The sequence below is a fragment of the Alternaria ventricosa genome (genome assembly GCF_023758065.1).
Source record: "Alternaria ventricosa strain BMP 2768 chromosome Unknown scaffold_4, whole genome shotgun sequence".
Classification (NCBI taxonomy): Eukaryota; Fungi; Ascomycota; class Dothideomycetes; order Pleosporales; family Pleosporaceae; genus Alternaria; species Alternaria ventricosa.
Window position 1 is genome coordinate 1975861 of NW_026055684.1, and position 18170 is coordinate 1994030.

General features: G+C 53.2%; 5 protein-coding genes across 5 annotated transcripts; 2 read left to right on the top strand and 3 right to left on the bottom strand.

The window, feature by feature from the left end:
• Positions 1-27: 27 nt before the first annotated feature.
• On the bottom strand, positions 28-1137 carry J4E93_003339 (uncharacterized protein; the record flags this gene model as incomplete). The annotated part of the gene is made up of 1 exon (XM_049341278.1): positions 28-1137. One exon carries the CDS (start codon positions 1135-1137, stop codon positions 28-30), a length of 1110 nt encoding a protein of 369 aa, XP_049202160.1.
• Positions 1138-2748: 1611 nt separating this feature from the next.
• On the bottom strand, positions 2749-4113 carry J4E93_003340 (uncharacterized protein; the record flags this gene model as incomplete). The annotated part of the gene is made up of 4 exons (XM_049341279.1): positions 2749-2957; positions 3015-3401; positions 3453-3906; positions 3964-4113. The coding sequence occupies 4 exons, from the start codon at positions 4111-4113 to the stop codon at positions 2749-2751; spliced, it is 1200 nt and encodes a 399-aa protein (XP_049202161.1).
• A 2348-nt stretch (positions 4114-6461) lies between these two features.
• J4E93_003341 (uncharacterized protein) lies at positions 6462-10002 on the bottom strand (the record flags this gene model as incomplete). Its single annotated transcript, XM_049341280.1, has 2 exons — positions 6462-7208; positions 7258-10002. 2 exons carry the CDS (start codon positions 10000-10002, stop codon positions 6462-6464), a joined length of 3492 nt encoding a protein of 1163 aa, XP_049202162.1.
• Positions 10003-13520: 3518 nt separating this feature from the next.
• Positions 13521-15532, top strand: CLA4 (Protein kinase; the record flags this gene model as incomplete). Its single annotated transcript, XM_049341281.1, has 5 exons — positions 13521-13733; positions 13786-14005; positions 14053-14281; positions 14330-15206; positions 15257-15532. The coding sequence occupies 5 exons, from the start codon at positions 13521-13523 to the stop codon at positions 15530-15532; spliced, it is 1815 nt and encodes a 604-aa protein (XP_049202163.1).
• A 741-nt stretch (positions 15533-16273) lies between these two features.
• On the top strand, positions 16274-17614 carry J4E93_003343 (uncharacterized protein; the record flags this gene model as incomplete). Its single annotated transcript, XM_049341282.1, has 2 exons — positions 16274-16378; positions 16457-17614. 2 exons carry the CDS (start codon positions 16274-16276, stop codon positions 17612-17614), a joined length of 1263 nt encoding a protein of 420 aa, XP_049202164.1.
• Positions 17615-18170: the final 556 nt, after the last annotated feature.

Here is an 18170-nt window from a genome sequence, read left to right on the forward strand (position 1 = left end):
ATGCGCAAGAGGACACGCAGTCTGGGGTTATTGCCAAGGCTGGCTATCGTATCGTCCGTTGTATTGAATGTGATCTGACGACGCCGACGACGTACTCCCTTGCGTATTGTGAGCCGCCGAGTGTGCCAGTATTTCCTCCTTGCTCCCCGCGAAGCTAATCTTATCGTCACTGTCCTTGCGACTATGGCTCTGGACCGTGAACTCTGTTGTTTTGATAACGGTCGAGGGGAGCTGGTCGTTGTTTGCTTTTCCGCTGGTAACGTGTACCTCCCATTGTTCTTGGTGCTCCGTGTTGGTGGCTAACGCGGAGCGTTGATGTCCCGTTCCTCGAACCGTTCCTAGCGCTACGGCCGCTGACCGGTTTCCGCCGTTGCTATACGAGCTGGCACATCCACTCCGAGCGTTCCGAGTCAGGGCGACGAGGCGGTTGAGAATGCTGAATTCGAGCTTGAGCTTGATGCTGTATACGAGCGGCTTCCACGATGTCTGGATCTCGAACATGTCTGCAAATTCGAGGCCTAGGATACTGAAGTCCAGGAGGATGACGAGCAAGTTGACGAAGATGAGATGTTGGAGTAGGCTTTTCGTGCCAAAGTTTCCGATCGTACGTTCCATACGGAGGAGCTTCGTGGTTTCGTATACGTAGAGTCCGGAGATGATGAGTTCCTGGGCGATGAATACACTGAGTTGGATCTTTTCGTAGATCTGGTAGGGCTGTACGAAGGGTGTGGGGTTGTCGGAATTGTTTCCGTAGACCAGGACGATGATGGGTATGTGGAGCCATATGGCGTTGGTAATGATCATAACCAGAACGGCTTTCAATTTCTTCCTATTGTGCATCACGATGTGTAGTCGCGAGTAAAGCACAACAGATTGTCCGGTGATCATCGCACACCATCCTACCAGGATGAATGTGGCGTAAATGTTCTTTTGCGGAATATTTGCGAGGTGCATGAGCGTGTAGCCGATGGCGTTGAAGACGATGCCCCATGTCGATATGGTGAAGCTCCAGAAGTAGAGCCCGCTCCGTCTCTTGAACAAGGTGAAGATGTAGACATTAAGTTCGAGGAAGTTGTAAAGTGCTATGCTCAGGAAGACGGCCGCAATGGTCTTGGAGACCACGATGTCGACTGCCATCGTGAGGCAAGAGAATGTGTGAGGAAAAAGCAGTCAACGAAGCGAAAGGTGGAGTTTGAAAGCGGATCTGGGGATCGCCTCCACAAGACTTGTTCAGCGTCCAGCTAGGTTCGGTGTAACCGGGGTATCGCCATGAATGGGTAATCTGAACCTTCCCATGCTACCTATCTCGATTTCAGCCGTACTGAGCCGCAACCGCAGGGGCTTTACGACATACCGATCCTGGTCCACGCGGAAACCGACCCAGCAAATCCCTCACACTGACAGTCTGTTTCGTCCGGGGAGGGCGGAAGACATCTCATGAGACCCTCCTTTGCTTGGCGACACATCATGTTCGCTTGCGTGAAAGCCCCCATTGGTGGGAGTTGAATGGGATTCAAGCCACGCTAGCTTGAATCGCAATCAGATATCGGTCCGTTCCTGCTAATCCTCAACGCGATGTCAGGTTGCGATTCGCTCCTGTAGCCTTGTCAGCTTCCCGTAGCTAGCATGTCCCCGTCCAATTCTATTTTCCTTGAAAGACCCCTTGGCTTTACGATCAAGCATCGTATGATGATCTGGACCGTATTATCTGTAAGATATTGCCATGGGTATTACAACGGCCAGCAGCCGATGAACCTCTGACCCCTTCACATCTCGCGTTCGGATACTATACGTGCGGCTTGGATGATCTCGGTACCATCGTCGGTGTCTCTTGTTGTCCAAGCACAGTCGATGGAAGGTTCTCCGGATCGACAAAAAAGGAAACACAGGGCTAGAAGCTTCATGCGCTTCTTCGACCCCTACTAACGGACGATACCAATACTTGGTTCCCGGTGTCATGTAGAAAGCGCGTCGGTTTGATACCTCCTGCTTGGACCTCTTCGCTTGCAGTACGTGATTTAAAGTTTGAAGTACCTGCAGTATGGGGGAAGTGCGGTTCAGAGCTTCTAGTTTCTGTGACCATGTGCCAAGCAGACGGCGTGCTGTTCAGTCGCTGAGCCACGCGGCATGAACAAAATGCGGTCTTTGCATCATTTGATCAGTGAAAGATTTGCGCACTTCGAAATCGTGAGTGTGTATTCCAGCAGCGTTGCATGATGAGACCCAACTTGCTCAGGTGCCCAAGAGGAGGCAGTGCTGTATCGCTTCGTGTTTTGTCTGGTGTCGAAGTGGCGTTTAGCAATGTAGGAGCCGGGAGGCTACCTTTCCATGGGGTCCGGGGTTGCGCCGACTGGAAGTGGCGGCCCTTTTCTCGGGCCTCGTGGGCTTAGCTTCCCCTTATGCTAGGCCTGAAGGTCACGTGCAGCTTCGCGAACCTGCGCATTGGACTCCAACCCTCGGGGGCCAATAGATAATTAGTGAATGTTTAGTGAACGCCACCATGCAACAGCGGCCTGTAGGCGAACTCTGGCCTCGGCAAGGCGAACCTGATCAAGAACACACCGAACGCAGGTACTAGCATGTTGCATCTTTGAATCCTCTTGGGCAGCATTGTCACTTGGGCAGTATTCAATCTCTGGCATTATGCAGCTCTGATATTTCAAATTACATTATTTGTCTATTTGTGCGGTACAACACATTATGGTATACTTTCAGTAATCTAGACAGTGACATTGACGGATTCGTCGATCACTGAATGGGTGCTCCAGAGGCGCCCAGGGTCGCGTAGAATAGCTTGGTCTGACCGGTGATGATCATCCGTCCTTCTCCCGCAAACTTGAAGTTGGCTGCTGTCGTACCAGTGTAGATCTTTCCAATGAGCTTGCCTGAAGGGTTGTAGACCCATACACCATCTCCGGCACCAGTGTAGACACGGCCCATAGAGTCGGTGTGTACACCTGTCATGGAACGTTAGCGATTGCATTCGAGGTTGCATGTCCACGTGCGAAACTTACCATCAGGGATACCAACGGGAAGGTAGGCGAAGGTCTTGCGGTTGCTAAAGGTACCATCCGCACAGACGTCGAACGAGTAGACCGACGCAGGGGCGGTGAAGTTGTAACCGTAGAAACCCATTGCAATACCAGTGTCGGCGACGTAAGCCTTCCTGCCATCAGGCGACATGGTAATTCCGTTGGGGTGACCGAAATCATCAGCGACAACGGTTAGCGCACCGGTGTCAAAGTTGTATCGGTACACCTGCTCTCTAATAGCGGGTACGGGACGGAAATCCTGGAGGTATCCGTAGAGAGTGTCGGTGAAGTAAAGATCGCCATTTGTTGGGTTAACGACCAAATCGTTCAGCGAGTTGAACTGACGACCAAAGTAGTTGTTAACAAGAGCTGGGAGGGTTAGTCTCAATCTTTGGTTCTGGGTGAGATTGGGATACTCACTGGTGGTGTTGTACGGTGGCAGAGGGTTCATCATGTATAATGCCGATGGCACGTTGTCACCTTGGCCTTCACCGGCGAAGATGATGTTGCCCTTGTAGTTCGTACCGCCGTTAGGGTTGATGACCTGGGGGTTTGAGGTGTCGACGACAGTGACAGGTGCTGCCTCCAGGGATCCATTCCTGACTTTCTCGGCGTCCGAAAGACTGATCTTTTGGATAATGGAAGACTTGTTCAGTCCGGTACCCGCAGCCTTTGCACCAGCGTTCTGGACGAAGAATACCTCCTCTGTCGGAGGGTACCACGTAACAGCCTCGTGGAAGAGCGGGTCCGACTCTGAGGTTGCGATGGTGGTCAACGAAGGGTTCTCGCCGATGACGTCGTAGAATTCCTCGTCATAAATGTGGAAAGGCTTCTCCAGAAGAGAATCAGCAGTCACACTTGGCCAAACGAAAAGCTATGTCTTTGTTAGATCATTTCGAGCTTCACGATGATGTAGAGATGAAAAACGTACCGATGTCGCATTGGCTCCAGAAGGTGGTGGGACTGTCTCCAAGACATTGAAGCTCTTCTGGTCAACGACCTGTGCAGACTCAGGTACAGTCCGCGCGAAAGCACAGCCAACTGCTGCGCTAGCAGCCAGGAAGACGGATGTAGATGGCATCTTGAGGTGAGATTGACCGACTGTACATCTCGAAATCGTGGAGACTGCCCCATTATATGAAGCAGCTGTCCGGATAAACCCTCCACCGTTCTCGTCCCGGCAAAGAGAATATTAGATTATCTCGGCAGAACCCATAAAGCGGCATTTTCGTCATCATGCGGCTCGCTGGTACACCATTTTCGGCATGGCATGGTGGAAGAGGGCCGATGGCGTTCAATTAGCCCAGGGTTAGAGAGGCCGGCGATGAGGCTAGGCGCAATGACCCCGTGGGGTTGGAAGGTGGAAGGTATGTCGGCACATCGCAACCCCGCCCTTGGAGTCGCGCAATGAACTTCAATTGCGTCAGAGGAAGCACGATCATGACTATTAACGAAGAGCCTTTTACTCATTGGATCATTCTTCAATACCGAAAGTTTGTTGCGCGCAAAATGTAGGCTAAATTATCGTACGGTACTTCGAATGCAGCTTGTCGTATGTTCCTTGCTTCCCGATGCACACCAAGCCGCTGTGCCTTCTTGGCACAACAGTTTGACCGGTCGGGGTTACTCGACCCGCTACCCGTTACCGACGTGCTTTGAACAATGCACCAGAAGCCTAGATTCATCTTTTCGTATCCAAGGCCACGGGCGGAGATACATTGCCACATGGGGTTGCCGCAGAATTGGAGACTCCTGGTCAACACGCCCATGTCCCTATATCTCCCAAAAAGCTTAGCCTTTTCTTATCGATACATCCCAGGTAGAATAGCTACGGATGCTATGTGATCGGCCGTTTACATGCAGATTTGACCGTAGGATTCAGCACTGTCGACATGCAAGTGCCTTTACGCCTTCTAGATTCTGGAATTCCAAGTCTCGGGCAGTCATTGTCAGCTCACAAATATTGTCGAAGAGCTAGCTCATCGCTTTTTTTACCTAGTCCAGAAGGTAAGCACGCTTCCCGTGTCACTTGAATCAAGAAAACTCTCTGCGGCTTTTGCCCGTCCGACACTACGACAACCTATCCAGGTACTTCGCTTCTGATTATAGAGGGAAGGCGTGGTTCTATCTATGTGAATAAGAGGGAACAGCGAACTCCAGCGCAAATCAACTCCAAATAGACTTCCAAAGACCAAGGGGGAGAGTCAAAAAGAGCTTGAAAAGCAAGTATATCAAGAAGGAGCTTACACCTCTCTCCCAATAGTCAGCTTATCTTCGGCGCCGGACACCAGAATATCTCGTCAATTCAACCCAAATGTGTCTCCCATACTAAAGTCGTAAGCACACGCGCATAGCCACGTTTGCTATGGCACGCGAGCCCTATATTACCGGCACTTCTAAGTATGCCACTAGAACTTTCTGACAAGCTATCCCTTCATACGCCATGCACAAGGCATAACATGACCGCACTTGCAGAGAAAGATCAATGCCTAGTCAGTCTGTCATTACAGCGGCCTTGTATTCTCCATGGAAGTAAGGATCATCCTTGGTGTACGTTCGGTATTTAGACAACTGTCTTGGTACATACACGGCACCAATACCCAGTGTAAGCCAAGGACTGAAGCCCAGTCTTGTGAAAGGGACTAAAGCACATGATCTCCTCTCGCACCCTCCATCTTCCTTCATGGGCTGGAATAGACGCAATGGCGGTGCAGTTCAGCATATGACATCACATCACAAGTCGCAAGAAAGATTAAAAATTTGGGTCATGAAATCGTGAGTGATATTGCTCTTTCAACATTACCCTTCCATGGCCGCCGTCCCCACCCACCGCCGTAACCCAACCGGCTCCAAGAGACCCAGCCTCCGCAACTCCACTCAGAACCCCCTACGTTGATACAGTAAAGCCGTACCAGTCATTCAATACGAAAAGAGAAGAAGACAAAGAAGAAGAACGCCAATCCCCATTCGCGCTATTTTCCAGCTGCGAAGGTATCCTCGTGGGGGGATGCAATATGCAACGCACAAAACTCCAAGATGTTGGCCAAACCCAAAACCTGCCCGAAAAAGGGACAACCTTGTTACCCCAAGATATCGTGGCCGTAACGTTCAGAAGCTCGTAATAAGAACAGTGATGAGAAAACAAAGGAAAAGTGTAAAACAGAAACAGGCGACTCGTCGCAGAGTGAGTCGTGAAGCATCAGAAGTGCTTTCCCCTTTTTTCGATCTCAAAACGCCAGATCGTCAGAATAGTGTACAAGGGTGATGTTGATGATGATGATGATGATGTCGAGGTACCACAGTATCGCAGGACATTCGGAAAATGGCTGCAGATGCACGTCGTAACCAAGACAGTGTTTGTGCGGAGTAAACGGAGCGGAGTAGTAACAAGAGAACAATAGTGAATGATGAGCAGCCTCGCGTAAGCGCTTAGCTCATATCCATCATGTCCTCGAAGAGGCCATCCTGGTGTTCATCGGCATAAGTGGCAAGGACTTCATCGCTGGGTCCGAAATTGCCTTCGTAGATGGTGGCACCAGCGCGGCGTCTTGACTCAACCCATCGGCAACCGTAGCATTGAAGGACTTGCTCGGCAGTAGGTCGCATGTCGGGGTCTCGGTTCAGCATGGCGTAGACGACATGATCCATCGAGTTAGGGTCGTTGCGCTGCACCATGAATGAAGGTGCGCGGGCCAGCTCCTCTTCAGGGTTAGAGGCTGGCTTGACTGTAATGGACGCCATTGAGTCTTCTGCGGCGTCCGACATGAGGAAGCCATCCATAGAAGGCCTCGCTGGCTCAGAGACCGGGTCGCCATGGGAGTCCCGACTAAGTGTGCTACTGTCGGCGCTCCAAGTCAGACTGGGAAGCACGTTTTGAAACTCGCCAGATCGTAGCTTTTGCCAATAGTCGCCATTCTCGGGAATAACGCAGTTGCCAGCAATCTCGGCCAGCATCATGCCAAGGGCAAAGACGTCGGCAGGCTTATCGAATCGACCAGAGAGTTGCTCGGGTGCAAGGTAGTGGCGGTCGCCTTCGCCATCAATGCCAGCTGGAGCTGGCCACTGACTCGCCAGACCAAAGTCTGCAATCTTTAGTCCGCCCTCAAAGTCGATGAGGATGTTAGCGGGCTTGAGGTCGAGATGAATGTAGCCGGCATCGTGGATGGACTTGAGACCCTGCAAATGGATTAGCGGTGTTGTGAACAAAGACTATAACTAAACATACCATCAGAAGTTCGAGCAGGATCTTCCAGATGCGGAAGTCATCGAGACGGCTATTAAAGCCAACAGTGTCCAGGTATTTCCTCAAGTTACCGCCCTCGCAATACTCGGTCTGGATGTATAGGTGTTGGTCAAATTCCCAGTGGGTCTTGATGTCCAACACATGCTCGTGGCCCTGAAGAGCGTAGAGGATGTCGACCTCACGCATCTTCTTCTGACGGTCTCCTGCGCCAATGTAGGCCTTCTTCGACTTCTTCACAACCCATACTTGGCTGCCAGCGGGCGACCTCAGCGGCGAGACTTTGACCGGTTGACTCACACGATACACTGTAGAAAATTCGCCTTCTCCGCCATCGAGAGGCTTGATCTCGTGGAATCGTTCACTCAGGGACTCATCCACATCGTTCTTTGTCAGGCCGATCGGGATAGCTCCTTGGACACTTCCAAAGAAGCCGGAGTCACGTGGCGTTGTCGGTGTGGCGGGCGCAAAGGAGCCAAAGCTGCTGTTGAAGGGGAACGATCCCCGTCGGTTACCGGAGATTGACAGCTTGCTCGCATCGAGAGGGGCAAAGGACTCGTGCGCGGGAGTTTGGGGTGACGGTGCGCCAAAGAGGCTTCCAGCTGCTGTAGATTGTTTAGTATTGCTCTCGCTATCCGACGACTGGAGAGATGTGCGGGCAACCCGCCGCGAAAGAGACAGAGGGCGAGCCAACGTATTGGCTTGCCGCAGCAGTCGACTCCTATTCGCGTTGAGGGCATATGCGGAGGGGGACTTATTAACCGTTGACTCAGACTCAGCGTCCTCTGACGAGCTGTCTTCATCCGGAAAAGCCACTGAATCTATACGAGATGTGTACTTACTCGTTGGCCGACCATCATTGTCGGGTACCGCAAAGGTGTCTTGACCAATGGAAGGGCGCGAGCGGAACGTCTTACGGCGCAGGCTGCTCTCCTTTGAACGACGGCTGGACCCATTACTGGGCTTGGTCGGTGTGGGTGGCATGTCATCTGCACTGGATTGACTGTCACCCATCCGGTTCGCTGTCGGTGATTGTGTGTCTGGCTGGACATCTTCGTCGTTATCACCGTCGATACTCACGAAGCTGCCTCGGCGTTGCATGGTCCCGCTCAGACCACCGAAGATGCTTGGTCGACTGCCGAGAGCATCTGTTGTAAATTTGGATACGTTTGCACTGAACGGTGTGCTCGGCGTGCCGAACTGATGTTGTGGGCGAGCTTCATTGCCAAAGAGGCTACCATTCCTCTTGACCAAGGGTGTGTCAAGGTTGACAGTGCGGTCTGCTGCAGCAGGGGGGAAAGACTGGCGCTTGGATGGCGTGTCGGGCATGACATAGATGCCTCCTGCTGCTGGCTCATCAGCATTGCGGTTCTTCTTGGATAGAAGGCCAGTCGAGAAGGCGACGGGTGCCGGTGGCGCAATCTTGAAGGGTGTGTCGAACGAGTCTTGCGTCGACTGCTCACCATCTGGGGCATGTGGGCGCCCGATACCGATGGGAAGTGAGCGAGAGAAGTGTGGGTTGTTGGGCATCGGAGGCGGGGGGAATGCAGGGCCGCCCCATTGAACAGCTGGAGCCCGGGGAGGAGCCATTGGTGTGCCGCTCAGGCTAGATGAAGCAGACGTTGGTGTATGCGCGTGCGATAGCGGGTGCGGCTGTGCTGCACCGGCCCCGCGAGGGAATGGCGTTGGCAAGCCCATGCGCCCGGCGTCAAAGGTAGACTTGCGGAAAGGCGTCTGGACGGGCCCTGCTTGGGTGGTTGAGTTGACGGTGCTGTCGAGGGACATGCGGTTGCGCGTCTTGGAGGCGGCGGCTCCAGGCATTGCGAACTCGCTATCGTGGCTCGGCTTCCGTGGGGTGTTGGATCGCTGTGATAGGGTCGACCTGCGCAGTGACGTTGTGCGGCGGACTGGTGATGTAGCACCCGAAATAGGTGAGCTGTTGAAGGAGAAGCCGTTCGTCATGTCATTGTACAAGCGCGAGCTCTCGTCGGCAGAGATGCGCGGTGCGGGGGACGGGTCGAATATACTCTCAAAGTCGTTTCCGAGGCTCGACACGCCGTGCAGGCTCCGGCGCTTTGCCATGGGACTGGATCCGGGCGAACCGCTGAGGTTCATCAGTCCGTCATTGCGCTTGAGCGGGCTTGACTTTGCTGGTGGCGCGGGCGACAGCTCGGGGCGGCGCGCAAACTCGAATTTGATGGGCTTGTCGTCAACTTCGAGTCGCTTGTCCATGTCCATGGTGTCGGGGGACTCTGCGCTTGGGCGTCGCGCGGGGGTGTTTTCTTGGCCGGGCGAGTGTCGCGTAATGAAGGGCGTCGCGTTGCCCACGTCGGAGGTCTCGGCCAAGGCGCGTCGCCGGGGACTCTTGGAGTTGCTGTTGCGCGTGCGCGGCGATGACCGGAAAGGGCCTGAGCGTCGCAAGGAGAACTTCTTCTTGGCCGGTGCAGCTTGCGCTAGTGGTGACTCAGGGAAGTTGGCGATGGGGCTGGTGACCTTGTTCGCCTTGGGAGAGAATGCGCGCGCAATGGCGAGGGGCGAGATGGGAGAGCGGGGCGTGTCGGCGTTGCGGAGTTGGAAGCGCGACTGTTTGGAGGGTGAGCGCGACAGAGAGCGGCGGAGCTCCTGGAGGTGGGAGAAGTGGGTGCTGTCGAGTCGATAGCTGTGGGGTCCGGTTGGTGAGGGAAAGTGCATAGTGCCACATTCGCGACTGGGCGAATATCCGTAATCCATGGTTCGCGTAGTGAGAGCGACTCAATGCAGAGTTTTGCTCGTGACCGTGGCGTCTGGAGTGAGTCGGGATGTTTTGGGATGAGACGGGCAGATGGCGGGCGGCGATGTCTCCCGTGACGTGTTGTCGTGTTTTAGGCAGGCGCAGAGTGCATGGAGATGGGTGCAGTCTTCAGTCGATAGCGATGGCGCGGTAGTCCTGCTGGCGCGTGGTGGATGCGGGCCGTGGTATGAATGCGTGCAATGTCGTCGGCAGGCGCGCGATGGCGTAGTGCTCGATGCTGGCCGGGTTCCGTGATTCCACCTTCAACAAGCAACGGCCGAAGTGCGGTGGTGCTCCATACAAGGCCTGGTGATGGAGGGTCCTGGTGGGGAAAGGATGGCTGGAGGTGGAGAGAGCGTGTTGATGTTGACGGCGTGTCGGAGGGTGATTTGCTGTGTCGTGTACTGGGGAAGCGAGGGCGCAGGCGTCGCGTGTTTACCTCCGCACGTTAGGCAAGTATAGTCGCAACACACGGCAGGCGCGTCACAACGTGATGATGCAATGGCGAGGGGAGAGTGCAAGCGATCGAGCGATGGAGAGACCCTTCTTGCGCTCGATAGCGATCGGCTGGGAATGCAGTGGTATATGAGAAGAGACGCGTTCTCTCATGTGCAGGGTGTCTTTTCGCCGGGCGTGTGGCAGGAAAGTTGGGGCGTCGGGGCCCGTGCATCCCAACCCGCCTATTACTTCGTGACGCCCTGCAGCGAAGCCCGTTAGCCCTGCCTGCCAATCGAATCCACGGCTGCAGCACAAAGTGAAGCAGTCATAGAGGCGACCCGCGTGGGCTCTGCAAATATAGACACGTAGAGCTCCACCGCTGCCAGACTGCTGCAAGTCAGTCGCACTGCGAGGCGCTGCAGCGGAGCTCTTGCCACGTTCAGGTGTGCGTGTTTACGTGCTGTGTTTGTTGATCAACACGCAGAATCAAAACAACACCAAATCCTCGCCACCACCGCTTCTTCCCCAACCACAGTATCGGCACCAGGGCGCTCGAACCACGCGTCGACCCATCCCCCTTCTATGCCCAAATTAGCAAATCTTATCGTCTTCATGCCATCGGGTGGCCGAGTCGCGCGGAATAGGGGCTCCAGCTTTGCGCCCGCCTGCCACCAGTTCGGCGGCCCGCGTCACAATCTTAGCCCTCCCCATTATGATTGCCTCTGCAGCTCGCCTGCAGCCTCCCTATCGATTGCACGCATCTTCGCCTATTCAGCTATCGATAGGCTTTGCGAGTCGTAGGAAGCATCTTCTTGTCCATATTGCTTTGCCTGCAGTTTCAGCTGACTGCCTGTGCAAAGTTTATGGGCGTCGTCATCAGGATCCTTCCAGCTGATTCTGAGTATTGCCCAAGACGCGTCTTCGCGTTGTTTGCGTCAACAGCGCCGTACAACCGGACTCCCCTCCCTGCCTCAACTTTGTCCGATCGCACAGCTTGCTGCGATCGAGGGTTGTGCTCATGATGTTTGGTCTGCACCTAGCCATCCGTCCATCCCCATGGCGTCGGGATCGAGAATGTGGTTACACATGACGTAGTCTTGTGATCTCTCCCCCAGCTTTCGATGTGAGAGCCATCCCGTGAACGCTGAGCGGATGAGCTATCGATATGATACGCGCTAAAACCTCACAAGGCTGCTGGTAAGTGGTTTTAGGAGGCGGACCGTGTGCCGCTCGATAGTCTCTTCGAAAGAAGTGTGCCCACGAGGCCTTCTTCGAGGCCACGCTTCGTGGTGGTTGCGACTACTTCACCACTAACCGCCGGGAAGGTGCGGCTACGGATCGTGCCTGCTTCATCGATCAGACGTAAAAGCACGTGGGTATTTGAGTGTCCATCACGCGTCAAGATCATCGCGTCATCGTGAAAAACAACTTCCTGATACCGCGACTTCGCAAATCTGCATCATGTGGCCGCATCTGCGACCTCATTGTTATTCCACTAGAAAGATCCCCGCTAGCCTACCGTTCAACATACAGTACTGCAGGAACGCGCTCTGGATGCCATGTTTTCCTGTTTCATCATCGCCGTACCTGCCTTAGCCTCTCGCGCGCTTCCCCCTTCTACGTCCACATGGTTATCTATCGTTGCTACCTTCCGACATCGGCATTATCCCATACCCTCAATCTAGTAGGAAGCTCACATAGTGGTCTGTGGAACGAACCTGAACGCGTCCGAACACATTATTCGCTGCGTCCTGCATCCCGACCAGTTCCGCAAGTCACGATATTGCATCGACAGAGTTTGGCTCGGCATTCAAAGAAGAAACGCGCTATGGGCATACAGCGACATGTCTTGCAGCCAGCCTTAGCCGCACCTGCAGCGAGCATCAGCCTTATGATACCCCAAGTTTGGTGTTTCAACGCGTGTTTCAGATTCGCTACTTCGTGGCTCTGATTATTGTCAAGGCCATGTGGCTTGTCGCCCTGTTCAGTCACTATGGTAACATCTGCTGGACTGTCGCCCTGTCTATGATTCCCATGGTAACTATTTCTAGTCGTCTCACTAGACTTGACGACAATGCGGGGAGATGAATTGGCTTTTCAACAGGAGGTTCTCGGGGCCAGCATCACGACCGTGGATGGACGGCCACAAGGTAAGAATTTGCGTCAAAAACTTGTTAAAACTTCTACAATCAAGGTTTCACCCAGGAGTTTGCCTAAGAAAACTCACATGGCTTGCGCGTCAGGAAGCGGAGAAGAGACTATCGGTCGGACTTGGGCCGAATAGTAGACGCCCAACATCGACAGCTGTCAAGAGTGGCGAACACAGGGTCCTCCCGTGGCAGCATCTTGGGATTCACAGGGTCTGGAGATGATCTGTTCCCACTGTTCATCCCGTCGCTAAGGTGACGCAAGATGTGCTGCCGTAGATGCCCAATGCTGCGCGTCTTCTTCGTATTGCGCATATTGCGGCCACTAGAAGATCCTTGGAGGCTATATTCGGGCATGGACCGTGTGAGCCGTCCCCTTATCGTGTACTCTTCGGGTAGAGTCAGAATGACGACGAAGCTCTGCTCGGACATCTTGGAGTAAGTCAGATAAGAAGTACTATGATGTTGGTCAAGCCTGGCACCGTGTGTTGTAATTCGTAACACACTTTGCCCCAAGGTTGCATTACAGATACTACCACGAACTTTTTTGAAAATGTGTAATAGCTGACAACTGCTACGGCTGTCTCATGTTTCAAATCGAAATGACGAAACCTTGTCCAGTATTTGTCGTATGTGGGGTGGTCAAAGGATGAATTGATACACGTGCGATGCCTGCAACTCCCAGGCACTGTGTCTACAGTAACATGTATTTGCAATGCGTTCATGACTACAGGAGAGTGCAGCGGTGATGTGAGGTATGAGTCCCCATAACCGGATGGAAAAACTTTGTTCCCGCGGGTTGCCAGTCAATGGCGGGGTGAGTCAAATCAAAAAGTTGGCGGGGCATATATCTCGTCGCGCAGCCCACACGAGCAACACCGAACATCGCAACAATGGCGGACGAACAACCTGCACAACAGCCACCGGCTACCGATACCAAGGACTTGCACACCGACCCAGTCACCGGCGAGAAAATCTCCAAGAGTGAACTGAAGCGTCGCCAGAAGCAGCGCGAGAAGGACGAGAAGAAGAAGGAGAAGGAGGCGTCGCTACCTGCGCGGCCCAAGAAGGAGAAGAAGGACGACGTCGAGGAATTGAACCCAAACGTGCGCATCGAACTTGCCTCTTTCAACTGATCCTGTTGCTCACCAATTGCAGCAATACTTCGAAATCCGGTCTAACAAGATCAACGCTCTCCGCGCCTCCAAGCAACCCAACCCGTACCCGCACAAGTTCCACACCAACTACAAGCTCGCCGACTATGTTCGCGACTACTCGCACCTCAAGAAGGGAGAGACTGAGCCCGACAAGGAGATTCGCATCGGTCTCCGCGTCATGACACAGCGCTCTGCCTCCAACGCGCTGCACTTCTACGTTTGTACGTATATTGGATGCAACAATATCGTCATAGCTGACAACGTCCAGGCAAGGCTGAGGGTGTCAACATCCAGGTCATGTGTCAATTGCAGGAAGCCAAGGCCGACGTGCCCTTCGAGAAGCAGCATGAGAACATCCAGCGCGGAGACATCATCGGCGTCATCGGATACCCAGGTCGCACCAGCCCCAAGAAGGGTGGTGAGGGTGAGTTGAGCATCTTCGCGCGCGAGGTGATCCTTCTCACACCTTGCTTGAGGATGTTGCCGACGGAGCACTTGTGAGTTCACTTCAGAACTTTAGGCATGATGGTACTAATACTGCACAGTGGCTACAAAGACCAGGAGCAACGTCACCGCAACCGATTCCTCGATCTCATCATGAACGACTCAACACGCAACACCTTCATTACTCGGAGCAGGATCATCAAGGCCGTCCGCAAGTATCTCGACGAAAGGGACTTCTTGGAAGTTCAGACACCTATGATGAACAAGATTGCTGGTGGTGCGACCGCGCGACCATTCAAGACATACCACAATGAACTCGACATGGAGCTTTACATGCGTATCGCGCCTGAGCTATACCTCAAGGAGCTCGTAGTGGGAGGTCTGGAGAGGGTATACGAGATCGGCCGTCAATTCCGTAACGAGGGTATCGATCTTACCCACAACCCCGAATTCACCACCTGCGAATTCTATATGGCGTACGCCGACTACAACGACGTCCTGAACATGACCGAGGAGCTCGTCAGTGAGCTGGTCAAGGAGGTCACAGGCGGTTACGAGACCGTCTACCACACTCAGAGCGGCGAGGTCTACAACGTCAACTGGGCAAGGCCATGGAGGCGAGTCGAGATGATCCCGGCATTGGAGGAGGCCACCGGCGAGAAGTTCCCACCAGCGGATCAGCTACACACTGCCGAGACCAACGAGTTCCTCAAGAATGTACTCAAGAAGGTCAAGGTCGACTGCTCAGAACCTCGCACCAACTCAAGAATGATCGACAAGTTGGTTGGTGAGTTCATCGAGGAGACTGCTATCAACCCTACATTCATTATCGGTCACCCCGAGGTCATGTCGCCACTTGCTAAATACCACCGCGATATTCCTGGTCTTTGCGAACGTTTCGAGGCCTTTGTATGCAAGAAGGAGATCTGCAACGCTTACACTGAGCTTAACGACCCCTTCGATCAGCGTCTGCGATTCGTAAGTTCGAAATAATTGCACCGAGAAGATGTATATTAACATGTGTACAGGAAGAGCAAGCGAACCAGAAGGCGGCCGGTGATGACGAAGCACAGCTCATTGACGAGACCTTCTGTCAGTCGCTCGAGTACGGTCTGCCACCCACTGGTGGTTGGGGTATGGGCATCGACCGTCTGGTCATGTTCTTGACCGACCACTACTCCATCAAGGAGGTGCTCACCTTCCCCTTCATGAAGGACATTATTGAGGTCAAGACGCCCGCAGCGGAGGTCGTCGATGTAACGCCCAAGCCCACCGAAGGCATTCGTAAGTCCATCTTAGTCTGATTTGATTGAGGTTTGCTAATTCCATCCAGCACACAAATAGTTTCAACGTAGCATTACTGGCGTATGGGGTGGTTTGGCAATCATAGTAATGGATACGGATCATGAGCCATGTTTCACGAATGTGTCAGACCTAGACAACCGAATATGAAAACATGAACGACTTCAGGACAGACGAAGAACTCGGATTCTGATTAGCGGCCAATGTTCTCGTGATGCATCCAAGAGAGATATACTAAGTCATTTTCTGCGAACGTCTTGCTTGAAGCACGGGGAATACCTTTGGGTGATTTGCGACGTGAAGGACAACTCTAGGAGGGAAAAAAGCCTATTCGTACATAACGAGCACTCTCTTCGACAATTGCGGACAATGTCGCGTGCTTTATTCGCGGTGGGAGACAGGAGCCGATGTCTGAGCAGAACAAGACAGTTTGATCGCGTGCTGTATATGGACAATGGGTTTCAGTTTTCGGCTCCCCGCCCGCGGGCCCTGCCGCAACGTTTAATGCCCGAACAGCGAACCGCGACACCATTGCCGCAACATTATCGGCGTGCGTGAACTTGTGCCGAGCGGGAAGCCTATGAATAGATTGGCAGCTTATATATGATATTTCGAATCGAGTACTGATGCGTCTTCATCCCAACTGTCCACCTTTCGTCAACGCGTTGCTGCATCTCTGGATACGGATTGCGTCATACTAAGAAGATAGATACACACTATATCGAGGGAATACTGCAGCAAATATGGCAGCACCAGGGGGCAAGTTCTTCATCCAAGAGAAGCTGAAGACGCCGGCGAAGCACCATGAGTCCTATGAGCAGCTTTGGGAGACGAAATGGAAGAAGCCTGTATGTACATCACCAGATACTCTAACTACATACACGAAGACCGCAACCACATTGGATTCCACCACTGATACTTCATAGGCGGAAATGGGCGTATACCCCTTCATGTTCGGCACCGCTTCCGACTTCGAGCCGATAGTAAAAGAGATGGTATCCAAAGACATGAAAGAGCCCTACAACTGGGACGAATACGCCAAAATCTACTTCCCACAAGCCGAAAAGCTTAAGTCCATAGCCGAAGAGGCCGAGAAGAATGGCGAGAAAGAGAAAGCATCAGAGTACTACTTGCGCTCCAGCGCTGTGTACCGCATCAGCCGCTTCCCAGCACCACGCAGCGAAGTTCAGCGCGAAACCTGGAGACTAGGCAAAGAAGTATGCATCAAAGGCCTAGGAATGCGGGAGCATCCAGTCCATGAAGTCATGATCCCACACAAACATCGCAACCAAGACGAAGGCGAACACATACCCGTGTATCACCTCGTCCCGGACAGCGCCTCGAAAGAAAACCCCGTACCCACCCTCATCATCTTCACCGGACTAGACGGATACCGCACTGAGCTAGCCGTATGGATGGAAGGCTGGCGCCGTGTCGGCGTCGCAACCATCGTCCTCGAGATACCCGGCACAGGCGACTGTCCGGCCACGGCGTCCGACCCAACATCTCCAGACCGTCTCTACAGCTCGCTCTTCGACTGGGTAGCCACGCAACCGCGTCTCGACGCAAAGAAAATCGCCATCTGGGCCTTCAGCACAGGCGGGTACTACGCCATGCGCGTCGCGCACACACACGCTCCTAAGCTCGCGGGCGTCGTCGCCCTCGGCGGAGGCTGCCACCACATGTTCGCTCCTGAATGGCTGGACAATGTGAATCACCTTGAGTATCCCTTTGACCTCGCCAACACACTGGCCTACAAATGGGGCTACGGCAACGACGTCGAGGCCTTCAAGAAGGAGGCCATGAGCAAGTTCTCGTTGCTGAATGATGGCACGCTGGATAAGCAAGAGTGTGCGAGGTTGCTGCTGGTGAATGGGACTGAAGATGAGATTTTCCCGATCGATGATTATTATCTTGCGTTGATGCATGGGGCACCGAAGGAGGCGCGGTTTGTGCAGGGGTTCAAGCATATGGGGGAGCCGGAGAGCTTTTTTGTTATTATCAAATGGTTGTATAAGTTGTTTGGGTTGCAGGCGGAGGTGGGGAAGATTATGGCTACGTTGCCATTCAAGCCGAAGTACTGAGTGGATAGTTGGGGAAGAGGATGGAGATATATAATGAGGGACTTGATACTGGTTGGCAGGAAAATGGTCTCGATTCTTGAATCACATAGTCTTTCTGCTACCATCTTTTGGCTGGAGCAGCGTCCTAGATCATCAGTTGTTACTCGTCTCTCTCCGAGAAACACATGACATGTAGGAACTCGTGTTTTGCAGGCCCTCTTATGTCTAATAGCCGAAGCCAACAAACAGGTCATGGGGAATTTGAACACAAGTTCCGCTGAACAACAGTCGAAGCAACGACGAGCGCGCAGCGCCATGTACGATCGGGTTTTTGTTTCAGGAGAAGAGGACGGACATCAACAATAACTGTCCGAATTTTGGTAATAAACACAAAGCAGATGTGTGAGTCAAGAGGAAAGAGCAAAAGGACGAAAGATGAGTGTCTTTATACCCAAGCCCACACATCGTTCGTATTTTGAGCCAACACCTCTGCTCGCATGATCTGTACCGCATTGTCTTTGGTTCTATCCATTGTAAGCGCCCTAAGCGAGCAAGGAGTACACATCAGTTTTGACTT